Source organism: Balearica regulorum, chromosome 13 (genome assembly GCF_011004875.1).
Source record: "Balearica regulorum gibbericeps isolate bBalReg1 chromosome 13, bBalReg1.pri, whole genome shotgun sequence".
NCBI classification, from domain to species: Eukaryota; Metazoa; Chordata; class Aves; order Gruiformes; family Gruidae; genus Balearica; species Balearica regulorum.
The window spans coordinates 321,632-334,810 of NC_046196.1; the positions used below are offsets into that span (position 1 = coordinate 321,632).

General features: G+C 55.9%; 1 protein-coding gene across 2 annotated transcripts; it reads left to right on the forward strand.

The window, feature by feature from the left end:
• Nucleotides 1-1,020: 1,020 nt before the first annotated feature.
• On the forward strand, nucleotides 1,021-11,526 carry DHX38 (DEAH-box helicase 38). Of its 2 annotated transcripts, XM_075765364.1 has the most exons (27): nucleotides 1,021-1,227; nucleotides 1,333-1,723; nucleotides 2,259-2,446; nucleotides 2,605-2,709; nucleotides 3,124-3,289; nucleotides 3,404-3,522; nucleotides 3,631-3,707; nucleotides 3,928-4,083; nucleotides 4,752-4,913; nucleotides 4,999-5,106; nucleotides 6,035-6,147; nucleotides 6,251-6,388; nucleotides 6,647-6,833; nucleotides 6,920-7,105; nucleotides 7,539-7,679; nucleotides 7,844-7,954; nucleotides 8,030-8,146; nucleotides 8,394-8,501; nucleotides 8,618-8,730; nucleotides 9,252-9,460; nucleotides 9,539-9,693; nucleotides 9,771-9,926; nucleotides 10,002-10,136; nucleotides 10,215-10,340; nucleotides 10,738-10,833; nucleotides 11,000-11,121; nucleotides 11,263-11,526. In XM_075765364.1, exons 2-27 carry the CDS (start codon nucleotides 1,398-1,400, stop codon nucleotides 11,345-11,347), a joined length of 3,705 nt encoding a protein of 1,234 aa, XP_075621479.1. In that variant the 5' UTR covers nucleotides 1,021-1,227; nucleotides 1,333-1,397; the 3' UTR covers nucleotides 11,348-11,526. The 2 variants fall into 2 exon arrangements, with proteins under 2 accessions (XP_075621479.1, XP_075621480.1); XM_075765365.1 differs by lacking the exon at nucleotides 1,021-1,227 and having other exon boundaries at nucleotides 1,257-1,723.
• The last annotated feature ends 1,653 nt before the right edge of the window (nucleotides 11,527-13,179 follow it).

The window sequence follows — 13,179 nt, forward strand, 5'->3', positions numbered from 1 at the left end:
TGTGTCTGTGCGGGGAGGTGAGCGTGTGCACGCGTACGTGTCCATGCGGGGAGGTGAGTGTGTGCACACCTGTGTGTCCGTGCGGGGAGGTGAGTGTGTGCACACCTGTGTGTCCGTGTGGGGAGGTGAGAGCGTGCACACGTATGTGTCCGTGCGGGGAGGTGAGCGTGTGCACACGTATGTGTCCGTGTGGGGAGGTGAGTGTGTGCACACGTATGTGTCCGTGTGGGGAGGTGAGCGTGTGCACACGTATGTGTCCGTGCGGGGAGGTGAGAGCGTGCACACGTATGTGTCCGTGCGGGGAGGTGAGCGTGTGCACACGTATGTGTCCGTGCGGGGAGGTGAGTGTGTGCACACGTATGTGTCCGTGTGGGGAGGTGAGCGTGTGCACACGTATGTGTCCGTGTGGGGAGGTGAGCGTGTGCACACCTGTGTGTCCGTGCGGGGAGGTGAGAGCGTGCACACGTATGTGTCCGTGCGGGGAGGTGAGCGTGTGCACACGTATGTGTCCGTGCGGGGAGGTGAGCGTGTGCACACGTATGTGTCCGTGCGGGGAGGTGAGCGTGTGCACACGTATGTGTCCGTGCGGGGAGGTGAGCGTGTGCACACCTGTGTGTCCGTGCGGGGAGGTGAGAGCGTGCACACGTATGTGTCCGTGTGGGGAGGTGAGCGTGTGCACACCTGTGTGTCCGTGCGGGGAGGTGAGAGCGTGCACACCTGTGTGTCCGTGTGGGGAGGTGAGCGTGTGCACACGTACGTGTCCGTGCGGGGAGGTGAGCGTGTGCACGCGCCTGCCCCTCGGGGGGTGTCAGTGGGGTCTGTGCAGGGCTTCCCCGGGGGGTGGCTGCCAGGCCCCTGTCCGCAGGGGCTGCCTGGGGCTGTGGGGGGTCTCCCCCGTGTGCCGGGCTGTCCGTGGGGTTCTCCCCCCGCCCGTCTGTGGGTGTCCCGCCCCCCGCCGCTCTCTTCCGGCACGCCCTCCACGGCTGGAAGGCCTCCCGTGGCCACGTGATCCCACACGGTGTCCTCACGCCGGAAGTCCGCCGAGGGGGCTGCTAGACGTCTTGTCTAGCGGTGGTTGGACTCTGTGGTGGTTGCCGCTCCTATAGGCTCTGGCCGCTATGTCTCTGGTGCAAGTGGGCTAGAGTGTCTCTTCTCGCGGAGGACTGTGGGGCGGCCATGGCGGCGCTCAGGGAGCTGGTTTACGGTCGCTGAGGCAACTGCAAGCAGGTGTGGGGGGTTGTGGGAGCGGGGCGGGAGGCGGCGGGGCCGGGCAGCGGCAAGTGCTCCGGCAGCGCTCCGGCGCCGACCCTCCCGCTGACCTGTGTCCTGTAGGCCCTATGGGTGCCCGCCGCGGCCCGGCCGCTCGGCCCTGCGTGGCGTGGTAGCGGTCGGCGGCGATGGCCGAGGCGAGCGAGGAGTCGCTGCACCGGCTGGCGGGGACGAGCCCGGACGCTGAGGCCGGCGGGCTGGTCCTGCGGAAGCGGAGCGCCGCCGCCGAGCAGCACGTCTTCAAGGCACCGGCACCACGGGCCTCCTTGCTGGGCTTGGACGTGTTGGCGGCCCAGAAGCGACGGGAGCGCGAGGAGGAGTCGGCCGGTGGGAAGCGGTCCCGGGTCTCCTCCTACAAAGACTGGGAAGAGGGCCGTGACGAGGCGGGCAGCTCCGAGGAGGACGAGGAGGATGAGGAGACCAATCGGAGAAGCCACAGTGCCCGCAAGGACAGGTGGGGTCTGTATGGGGGGGGGGGTCCTGGTGCTAGTGGTGGCATGGGGTGCTTTACAACGTTGGATCCCTGCCGGGGGGGAAACGAGCGTGAGCGTGGAGCATGAGCACTGCCAGTGCCCGTGGGGGTTGTGCCCTGTAATGGGTGGGGCCACGACCTCCTGCGTGGCCCAGAGCTCTGGAGATCAGGGTGAAGACGGTGGGGCACCTCTGTAGATCTGAGGAGGTCTGGGAAAAGCTTTTTCACTGGTGCCATCCCTGAGGCATTATGGTCTGGACTGCCTCTAGATGCTATTAGGCCTGCAAGCACCAGTCATCCTAGTTGTGAGACTGCTTGCAGATGCCTGGAGGCAGTGGCCTGCTCAAAAGTGCACATGTCTGAGAGCATCAGCAGACTTGGTGGGCTGTTAGCAAAGGATGGAGAGAGCACTTTCAACCATAAGCAGAGGTTAGAACTAGAGTTGTATGGGACAAGTCAAAGGCCAGCTATTCCTCAGCACCTTTTAACTTTTCTTCTCTCTGTTCTGTGTTCCCAGGCATTACCGTTCTGTCCACGTGGAAACACCTTCCTACACAGGGGGTGTCAGTGAGGAGTTTTGGGAACGCAGCCGGCAGCGGGAAAGGGAACGTCGGGAACATGGTGTCTTTGCCTCCTCCAAGGAGGAGAAGGAACGAAAGAAGGAACGCATTAGGGACCGGGACCATGATCGTAAACGGGACCGCGGTAACTGCTTAGAGACCTTGTGTGACTCTTCCTGTTTAGGGTTTGGGCTTGTCCCTCAGCCTGTTTGTAGTCCTTAGCTAATGTTCGTGGTGTTTTCTGCAGCGCACTTGGGAAGCCTGTTTGTGCACCAGGCACCTGATCTTACTCTCTTTTCGCAGAGGAGCGGGACAGAAGTCGTCACAGCAGTAGATCAGAGAGAGATGGCTCATCGGAGCGGAGCAGCAGGAGGAGTGAACCAGAGAGTCCCAGACATCGGCCCAAAGGTAGGACTGGAACCCAGTAGAGTTCTCATGTGAGAACCTAACAGGAAGGGGCTTGTTCTTTTTCATTTGTTTGTTTCCTGCTATTTTTGTCAGGACAAGCATGGGTAGAAAAGCCTATATTTTCTAACACTTTTGTTTAGGGCAAGCATAAAACTAGGTTGACCTGGGTCTGGGAGTAATCTGCCAGATGTGTTTGTGAAAATCTGGCTGATCTCTGAGCCGTGGGGTCTATTCTGGGTCTATGTGATAGAAATGTGGCAATTTTCCTTGGAATCGCCGAGCCAGCCCCTTCTCTTAGAGGGACCACAAATGGTTACCCTCTCTCTGTGCTCCTTGCTAGAAGGTGTAAGGTGGCTCTGGGTGCCTGGGGTCACTGTTTGAACATCAGGTGTCAAACCCCATCTCCTCTGCTAGATGCAGCCACGCCATCTCGCTCCAGCTGGGAGGAAGATGATAGTGGCTACAGCAGTGCCCGCCGCTCACAATGGGAATCTCCCTCACCCATGCCTTCCTATCGAGACTCAGAGCGCAGTCACCGGGCATCAACCCTGCGGGACACAGACCGGAGAGACCGAGACAGGTATCAGTGCCCAGGGCTGCTGCTATGAGCTGTTGAGCTGCAGAAAGGGGAGTGTGTGTGTAAGAGTAGTGCCTGGCTGTGGGCACCACTTCCTCCCTCATGCTGTTTTTTCAGGTCTGTGAGGAGCAGGCACTCAGATAAGACACCTTTGCCCACCCCATCATACAAATACAACGAGTGGGCTGATGACCGGAGGCACCTGGGGGCCACACCGCGGCTGTCCAGAGGAAGAGGTGAGGAGCCTGGGCTGAGCTGCCTAGGCTGGGCAGCAGCAGAATCTCCTTCCCCTGCCAGAGCGGCTACAGGGCCGGTACCCGGACTGACCAGCTCACCCCCTGCAGGGCGGCGTGCAGACGGGGAGGAGGGCATTGCCTTTGAGACGGAGGAGGAGCGGCAGCAGTGGGAGGACGACCAGCGGGTGAGAGCCCGACGGCGGGCAAGGAGCGGGTGCCCGGCAGGCTGGGGGCTGCCGGGCTGGGCTGGCCGGGCCGCTGTGGGGCGGGGGGTGGGCTCCCCCCGGCGGCCAGACGGGGAGCGGCGGGGAGGGCCCGGCCCGGCCGGCGTCTCTGCGGGCGTGTGCTGCCGGGCTCTGCCCGACCCGGCCTGCGGAGCTCAGGGCCGCACCTCTCCCCTCCCAGCAAGCTGACCGGGACTGGTACATGATGGATGAGGGCTACGACGAGTTTCACAACCCCTTGGCCTACTCCTCTGAGGAGTACGTGAAGAAGCGGGAGCAGCACTTGCATAAGCAGAGGCAGAAGCGCATCTCAGCACAGCGGCGGCAGATCAATGAGGTAGGAGCGAGATGTGAGGTCAACTGCTGTTTTGCTGCCCCTTGAGAGACCTGCTTGCTGGCAGCGAAGGCTGAGCCCTTGCTCTCAGGTGGAGAAGGATAGTCTGTGTTCTGGCCCAGACCTCGTTCAGAGGGATCATAGGGAAACTATTGTTAAGTTCCCCTGGAAAGTGCAGCCCTGTGTCTCTGGCGTGGGGCAGAATTTGTAATCAGAGTGACTGCGGTGGATCACACTGTCCAGGATAGCAGGAATCCAGAGGGCCATGCTCCTGCTATTCTGGGGTGTGAGTTACATTGCTAGGGTTGTCCACTGTTGACCCAGTGGACACGAGGGACTGCTGCCCTCAGCACATGAGCAGGATTATGTCCAGGCCTCCTGGCCTGGTATTCTGAGTATAGCAGGGACCTTGGGGACAACATCTGTCCCACGTTTCCTTGGGGACAGTCCTGTTGACCATGTGCTTCAAACGGCCAGTCTGTGCTTCCCCACCCTGCTGCTTGCAGTTAACAGTTTCTTCCCTAGTGCTTACTTTCAGGCTCCCTAGGCTGGAACCATCAGTTTCATCTTGTTAGCAGTGCGGGGCCCAGACCTGAGCTCAGTGTTCTGACGTCATCTTTCAGGCTTTCTGTGTGTCTTCTGTGTATTTTCTGATATGTTGTTTCCTGCAGGATAATGAGCGCTGGGAGACAAATCGTATGCTGACCAGCGGTGTGGTTCATCGGATTGAAGTGGATGAAGATTTTGAGGAGGATAACTCGGCCAAAGTGCATCTGTTGGTGCACAACCTGGTGCCCCCTTTCCTAGACGGACGGATTGTCTTCACCAAGCAGGTAGAGACTGTGGCTGAAGGCGCTGATGGCAGGGAACCCTGCAAGTGTGAGCTCCCTGTACTGAAGCAATGCCTCTTTCCTTTAGCCAGAGCCAGTCATCCCTGTCAAGGATGCCACTTCAGATTTGGCCATCATAGCCCGGAAAGGCAGCCAATTGGTGCGCAAGCACAGGGAGCAAAAGGAGCGTAAGAGGGTATGCCGTGACCTTTTGGCTTACTACCCCACTGTACATGTTATGTAGTGCCTTACAGCCTTTGTTTGGACTTTGCAGAATACAGGGTTTGGCAGCAATGACGATAAGGAATTAATGTTTTTTTATGACCTGGGATATCCTGGCAGCCCAGCTCATTGCATTGTCTCATAAGCAGCTGTGATGTGATTTCCTCAGGCACTGTCTGGGACATGAATCACTCTGCACTTGTGCAGAGGAGTCTGATCCAAAGGACATTTGGATCATGGGAGAAGAGAGCAGATAGAAGAATGCAAGGTAGCTTAGCGACAGTATGGTCGCAGGATATATTTTTGTCATGTTTCAGCAAAGAGTTATGAGGAGGATTATGCAGTAAGGTAGCATACTAGTTTTTGGTGGTGTTTTCTAGGGACTTACTCTAAAGCTTGTGGGGAAAGCACAGATGTGTTCCTTGAACGTTGAAACTGAGCTGGATTTGAGTTATGTATGCTATGAGGGAATGGAGGTGGAAGCTAAACTGATATCAGAGGTGAGAGCAAACAGGAAGGTGTGAGAGAGGTCTCTGAGCACCTGTCAAGAGCAGGAAGATTATATCTGGTTCAGATTTGTGTAGGTTTAAGTTCAAATTTAATGGAAGTGTCAGTAGCTGGAACCATTTTCTTAGGAGGCAGTTGGTCATCCTGCACCCGAAGTCTCTGTATCTAGACCAGTGTCTAAAAGCTAGCAGGAAGAGTGTCTAAAAGCGCTGCTCCAGTTCATTTGGAAGAGGGGGACTTGATATAGCAATGGGATGTGAGTTCTGCATTGTAGCATTGGGGAATTGTGGGGCTAATATGTTTTCCTGGTGTCCTGAACGTCCTGAGTAGGATTGGAGAAGAATGATTTGTCAGTGCTTGCTGTGGCAAAGTTATGCTGCTCTCTGTCCTTCCAGGCTCAGCATAAACACTGGGAGCTGGCAGGCACAAAACTGGGAGACATTATGGGAATCAAGAAAGAGGAGGAGAAGGATGAGATGGTGACCGAAGATGGCAAAGTGGATTACAGGTAGGAGCTTGCTTTGAATTACTCCTGCTTAGCTGGTGATGGGGTCTGTAGGCATAGCAAAGGGTGTGGAGAGGCAATTTCAGGACTTCTGGTGTTTCCATAGGACTGAGCAGAAATTTGCTGAACACATGAAAGAAAAAAGTGAAGCCAGCAGTGAGTTCGCCAAGAAGAAATCGATCCTGGAGCAGAGACAGTATCTGCCCATCTTTGCTGTGCAGCAGGAGCTGCTCTCCATCCTCAGGTATGGCTGCTAGGGAGCTGGTCACAGAGCATCCCTAGAGCATCCCTATTGGCCTACATCTCAGGAACCTGAGTGAGAAATTCTAGATATGTGGCCTGTTTGGAAGCTGTACCCTCAGGAATCATGGCCCATTGCTTTGTGTGGTTGGTGGCAACTCTCCTACCTGAGTAGGATGGCACTTGGGTGGCCAGACAGGGCTGTGAATGCAATAGCCCTTCTTTGTGGTGTATGAAAAAGTACTTTTTCCGCTTTCTTCAGAGACAACAGCATTGTGATTGTGGTGGGGGAGACAGGGAGTGGAAAGACGACTCAGCTGACACAGTACCTCCATGAGGATGGCTACACAGACTATGGCATGATTGGCTGCACCCAGCCCCGCAGAGTGGCGGCCATGTCAGTTGCCAAGCGGGTCAGTGAAGAGATGGGAGTGCGTCTTGGGGAGGAGGTGAGTCTGGCAGTGGGTGCCAGGAGCCTGATGACAGTGAGCGCATGGGGCTGCTGGAAGATTTGCTGGTATCTTGACCTTCCCAGGTGGGCTATGCCATCCGCTTTGAGGACTGCACATCCGAGAACACAGTGATCAAATACATGACAGATGGGATCCTTCTTCGTGAGTCACTGCGAGAGGCTGACCTGGACAACTACAGTGCGATCATCATGGATGAGGCACATGAGCGCTCACTCAACACTGATGTGCTCTTTGGCCTGCTTCGAGAGGTGTGTGTGAGCCTGGACTAGAGGACAGCAGCATAGAGCATGTGAGCTAGTCTTAAAGCAGAGTATTGGCAGGGACTGGAAGACGGAAGCAGAGCTGCCACCTCTGTGTCTGCACTTACTACTCCAACATCCTGATCCCTGGTTCTGGGGGGTTAAGTCTCCCCTAGTGCCTAAGTAATGCCAGAGGCTTGCTGGCTGTCAGAAACTCTAGCTACAGAGATCTTTGCTGGCTTAAGGCTTCCTTAAGACCAAGGTTGGCGAGTCTTTTTAACTGCACAGATCATATAGCATCTGTGTTACCAGGCATTGGTGGCCAGTGCCTCTGGAGTACAGCAGAAGGTCTGTCCTGTGCTGTTGTCTCAGTAATAATGGAAGCAGCCTGCAGCCATACACAAACACCCCTTCCTTATTGATCCTTTCATCTGCTTTCTAGGTGGTGGCTCGACGCTCAGATCTGAAGCTTGTTGTCACCTCGGCCACCATGGATGCAGACAAGTTTGCCTCCTTCTTTGGGAATGTTCCTATTTTCCACATTCCTGGGCGCACTTTCCCTGTTGATATTCTTTTTAGCAAGGTATGGTCAATATTGCAGAGGGAAATTCTGTTGTGACTTGGGTGTACTGTAGTCTGTGGTGGACAGAAAGGATAGAGGAGGAGTAGCTGTGCTATGATGCAGTCTTGCACACAGGACAGAGCAGGTGAGATGATTGGTGTCTGTAACCTGGGCTGTGATTTCAGACCCCACAAGAGGATTATGTGGAGGCTGCAGTGAAACAAGCCCTGCAGGTCCATTTGTCTGGTGCTCCTGGAGACATCCTTGTCTTCATGCCTGGCCAGGAGGACATAGAGGTGAGCTGGAAGGGCAGGCACTGTCCTTCCCCCTTGTTATTTTAATCTTATGTTTACACTCCTCTTTGTGTCTAGGTGACCTCGGAGCAAATTGTGGAGCACCTTGAGGAGCTGGAGAAGGCACCTGCTCTTGCTGTACTGCCTATCTATTCTCAGCTACCATCAGACTTGCAGGCCAAGATCTTCCAGAAGGTGCTGATGTGTGCCCTGATAAGACTGGGGATGGGGGAAGTTAATGCAGGGAAGACTACTGAGCATGAGTGAGAGGTGCAGACGTGCCTTTTGTATTGCATGTGGAGGGCAAGAGAAAGCGTGTGCCCCCTCAGCTTCTCAAGAGTCACCTCTGCCCTTCTGGGTTCTGTATTGCTGCTCTGCACTCTTCCTCCGTGGTGCAGAGGCCCTTGCGCAGGGATTTGACTGACGTGCAGTATGTTTGCAGGCTCCGGATGGGGTCAGGAAGTGCATTGTTGCCACTAACATTGCAGAGACCTCACTGACAGTGGATGGCATCATGTTTGTGATTGACTCTGGCTACTGCAAGTTGAAAGTAAGCCAGGATTTCCTGTACTGTTTATGTCTGATCTCTGGGGTTGGGTTGAGGGAGTTCTGGGGTAGTGACCCAGGGTTCCTCTTACTTCAGTCTGTTGGTCTTGTGCCCTGCAGGTTTTCAACCCCCGTATAGGCATGGATGCACTGCAGATCTACCCCATCAGTCAAGCCAATGCCAATCAGAGGGCAGGCCGAGCTGGCCGAACAGGCCCAGGACACTGCTTCAGGTAGGCACGTCACTGGTGTTCCTGTTGTATCTGCAGCTTGGCATCAGGTTATATATATTTTTTTTTCTCACTGGAGCTATTCATTATCTTGAACTCCTGGGGGGACGAGAGCAGTAGGCAGGCCTTGAGGCCTTCTCTTTTGGACCCAGTGCCTCTGCAGAGGGAAAGATATGCTCCGGTTTTTTCCTTTGCCCATCTTCACCTGTGGCTGTTCCACCCTTGGTGCTATCAGGATAACAGCCAAGCCAAAGGCAGCTTTCTCAAGGCTTTGCTTTGAGACTGGTCTGCACCCAGGGAAGGACTGTGCTTGAGAGGGGTGTACACTGTACTGCAGCCCAGGCACCCTTATGTGCTGGGGAAGCCATGCTTTGGCCAGGGTAGAGGTTCCTCCCTGGGGTGCTGCTGGCTGAGTGAGGAGTTCCCCCGTGCCATGCCTGGCTGGGTTGGGCAACAGCTGGTGAGTCAGTAAGGAACACAGTGGCCTGAACGGGAGGAGTATGCTCTTGGCATCTGTTCCCCAGGCTCTACACCCAGAGTGCCTACAAGAACGAGCTGCTGACAACCACGGTGCCCGAGATCCAGCGCACCAACCTTGCCAATGTAGTGCTTTTGCTCAAGTCCCTGGGTGTGCAGGACCTGCTGCAGTTCCACTTCATGGATCCGCCCCCCGAGGACAACATGCTGAACTCCATGTATCAGCTGTGGATCCTGGGGGCCCTGGATAACACAGGTATTGGCTGCTGGGGCAAGCTGTCAGTCCATGGGACTGGGACCTGCCCAGCTGCTGATCCCTATGCTGTTTCTACAGGTGGTCTGACCTCAACAGGACGTCTCATGGTGGAGTTCCCACTGGATCCTGCACTCTCCAAAATGCTCATTGTCTCCTGCGACATGGGTTGCAGCTCTGAGATCTTGCTCATTGTCTCCATGTTGTCTGTGCCTGCAATCTTTTATCGGCCTAAGGTACCCGCCTGCACTTTCAGCAGTTTGGGGACTTCCCCCATCCTTTGACTAACCTGTGTTCTTTGCTCACCCTTAAGGGCCGAGAGGAGGAAAGTGACCAAGTGCGGGAGAAATTCGCTGTTCCAGAGAGCGATCACTTGACTTACCTGAATGTTTACCTGCAGTGGAAGAACAACAGCTATTCTACACTGTGGTGCAACCAGCACTTCATCCATGCCAAGGCCATGCGGAAGGTGAGGCTGTGGCAATGAGGTTGGGGGAGGCAGCCTTGTATAGGAGAGGGATCCGACTGCCACACCCCTTTGCAGGTGCGGGAGGTGCGTGCCCAGCTCAAGGACATTATGGTGCAGCAGCGGATGAGCCTAGCATCCTGTGGTACTGACTGGGATGTTGTCAGGAAGTGCATCTGTGCTGCGTATTTCCATCAAGCTGCAAAGCTGAAGGTGAGAGGTGTCTGCTAGTCTGGGGGCCTGAGGGGCCCTGTCTAGGGACAGGTGGGCTGACCACACTTCTCTTTCCAGGGCATTGGGGAATACGTGAACATCCGCACAGGCATGCCCTGCCACCTGCACCCCACGAGCTCTCTGTTTGGCATGGGCTACACACCAGACTACATTGTGTATCATGAGTTGGTCATGACCACCAAGGTGAACTTGCGCTAAGGGGTAGCAAGAAGTGCGAGGAGTGTGCTGAGGGAGGTGGGAGGGCTTTGCCGTGATTCTAGGATCTATCAGAAGGGCAGTTCTCAGCCTTTCTCATCTATACCAACTAGGCGTGTGTCTGTCATCTGCAGAGGCCTTTTTCTCCCTTTCCCAATATTTTTTCCTGGCTTATGTGGGATGTTTGAACCTTTTTGCAGTCTCACCAAGTCCAACCCGTAGCAGCTTCTGAGGCCAGGAGGAATTGTCTGGAAGGGGTATAGGCCCAGCCTGAGAAGTGCCATCAGCAAGTGGGGGAGGGAGGGAGCTGCCATGGCTCTGGAAATGGTGCCCAGGCCCTGAGAGAGCCATCCTGCTACCCTGGTCTTTCCTTCTGTCCCTGCAGGAATACATGCAGTGTGTCACTGCTGTGGATGGAGAGTGGCTGGCAGAGCTGGGCCCCATGTTCTACAGTATCAAGCATGCTGGCAAGTCACGCCAGGTGAGTCTCCTGTCCAGGACAAGCTGGCAGACTGTGCAGGCCCACTGCATGCCTGTTTTCCTGCAGTGTGTGTGTTTTGACATGGTGGGAACAGGCCTGTGGGCCTGCAGAGTCTGCTGCTGGTCAGCCCTCTGCCTGTCCCTGACCTGATGCTGCCCTGTTCCAGGAGAACCGCCGCCGTGCCAAGGAAGAAGTGTCTGCCATGGAGGAAGAGATGGCTTTAGCTGAGGAGCAGCTGCGAGCCCGCCGGGAGGAGCAGGAGCGGCGTAACCCGCTGGGCAGTGCAAGGTAGGTGCTGGCCCTGCCTGGCCATGGGTTGCCTGCTGAAGAGGAGTAGTGAGCTGCATGGAGGGTCCCAAATTCCCCATGGGTGTTCTGGTGCAGGGAAGGGTTGCATGTTCCACTAACACCCTTGTCCTCTCCTGGCAGATCTACTAAAATCTACACCCCTGGGCGGAAGGAACAGGGGGAGCCCCTGACACCACGACGCACCCCAGCCCGCTTTGGCCTCTAAGGTGGCAATGCCTGTTGCTTTGAGGCTTAAAGACTTCCAGGAGCAGCTGAGTCTTAGGAGAGTGCCCTGTTCCTCTGGTCACTGTACTCTGTGAGGCTCTCTACAGCCTGCGGCCCAGGAAGGCTTTGGTGCTTGGCACTAATTTTGCTACAGAACAGAAAGAATTTTATTTGTTTAAAGGTTGTCAGTCTAATCCTTGCTTTGTTTTGCGCTGCTGCTTGTCCTGGAAGCAAGTGCTGGGTGGAGGCAGTCCTGCAGAATCGTGCAGGGCTGGTACTGTCAAGTTGTTGCCTTGTAGAGCCTGGGACAAGGCACAGAGTTACACTGACGTAGAGGGCAAAGACAAGCTGTCCTTGGCCCAGCCCTGGCCCATGCTACTGCAAAGGCACTTCTCCCAAAACCTGTGCCCTGGGCACATACCCAGCCCCTGTACACACAAGACCGTAGGCCCAGCCCTGTTCCAGGCCAGGCTGTGCCGGGAATTCTGCTCACCTTCAGCTGCTCACACTTGTGATGCTGCTCATGTGTTCTGACCATGAGGTATGTGTTTTCCTCCTGCCTTCTGCCCAGTGTGTCTTGAAGATGCCTGGAGGAAAGGCAGGGGAGAGGAGGTGATGCAGTGGTGCAGAGACAATCCTGATCTGCTGGCCTTGCAAGAGCTTGGGTAGTCCAGCAGTTGTCCATCTCTCCCGTACACCCCTGCTGGCAGCAGTACTTGCTGTGTGCAGAGAGCTCAACCCTACTCCCCATGTTCACCACTTACTCTTTTTCGCCTGTCAGCTCTGCGGTCTGCTTGATTTGCTGCTGGATCTTGTGCCCTAGTTTCTCATATGACTGCCTGAAAACAAGGCATGAGCTGAGTGTGTTGGTGTGAGGAGAAGGCAGCCACCTGCCCCTCTCTACTCTGGTAAGGCTTCTCACTCACATCTGCTCCTTCACACGCTGGCTGATGTTGACCAGCACCAACTCCGTCTCCTTGCGTGGCCTGCTGCTGTCAGAGCATGCCAGAGCGTGGCAGGAGCGCAGCGTTTCTACCTGGAAAGGATGACACACATCCCCCCCATGCCATGTGTGAACCAGCATGTGACTGCTTTTTCGAGCCTCTCTGACCCCAGGACTGAAGGCAGTTGGAGAAACCAGGCTGTGCTGGGGCAACAGCCTTTGGGGCTGAGCAGAGGGGCTGGAGATGCTGGTGCCTTGGGAGAGCTGCTCTGGAGAAGAACTGTTACCTCAGCACTACGGGCTGTGAATGTCTGTCATGACACAGTAGTTCCATGCTAAGGGGGCTTCTTTCTAGCAACAGAGCAGAGGGCTAGTTTAAGGAGAACAAGATGTTCAGCCCTGCTGCTGCCAGACCCACAGCCTCCTCCCTTGGTGGCCTGGGATCTGCAGTATGCTGTCCCCTCTCCTGTCCTCCCTACCTCTGCCCTGCCTGCGGGCCAGGATCTGTCTGTTGTTCCCTGGTGCTAGGGGCCCAGCCTGTACTCTTGCCCTTGGGCTGTGGTGCTGCCTGTTTCTATCCTGCACCTGCTCTGTGGCCTTGCTGAGCTCTTCCTTGAGGAAAGCGAGCTCCACCTTGCAAACAACCAGCTCCTCTTCTCGCATAGCCAGAGCTCGCTCACTCTCTTGGTGTAGCTGCTGCCAGTGTTGGGCTCGGCTGCTCAGCTCCTGCAGCCTCTCCTGGAAGGAGTGGACCTGCCAGTAGCACAGAGAGACACAGGATGAGCACAGGCTCCCAGTGCCCTGTGGGAAGGCTTGGGACATACTTACCTCCTGCGTGCTCTGCTCCTGGGACCCCTGCAGTTTTCTCAGCTCCCAGTGGAGCTGTTGCC

Excerpts from the sequence above, each read along its gene's own strand:
- DHX38 (XM_075765364.1), top strand. The coding sequence starts at position 1,398 with ATGGCCGAGGCGAGCGAGGAGTCGCTGCACCGGCTGGCGGGGACGAGC. Across the intron at positions 1,724-2,258 it reads CACAGTGCCCGCAAGGACAG|GCATTACCGTTCTGTCCACG; the intron begins GTGGGGTCTGTA and ends CTGTGTTCCCAG. Across the intron at positions 3,290-3,403 it reads GACCGGAGAGACCGAGACAG|GTCTGTGAGGAGCAGGCACT; the intron begins GTATCAGTGCCC and ends CTGTTTTTTCAG.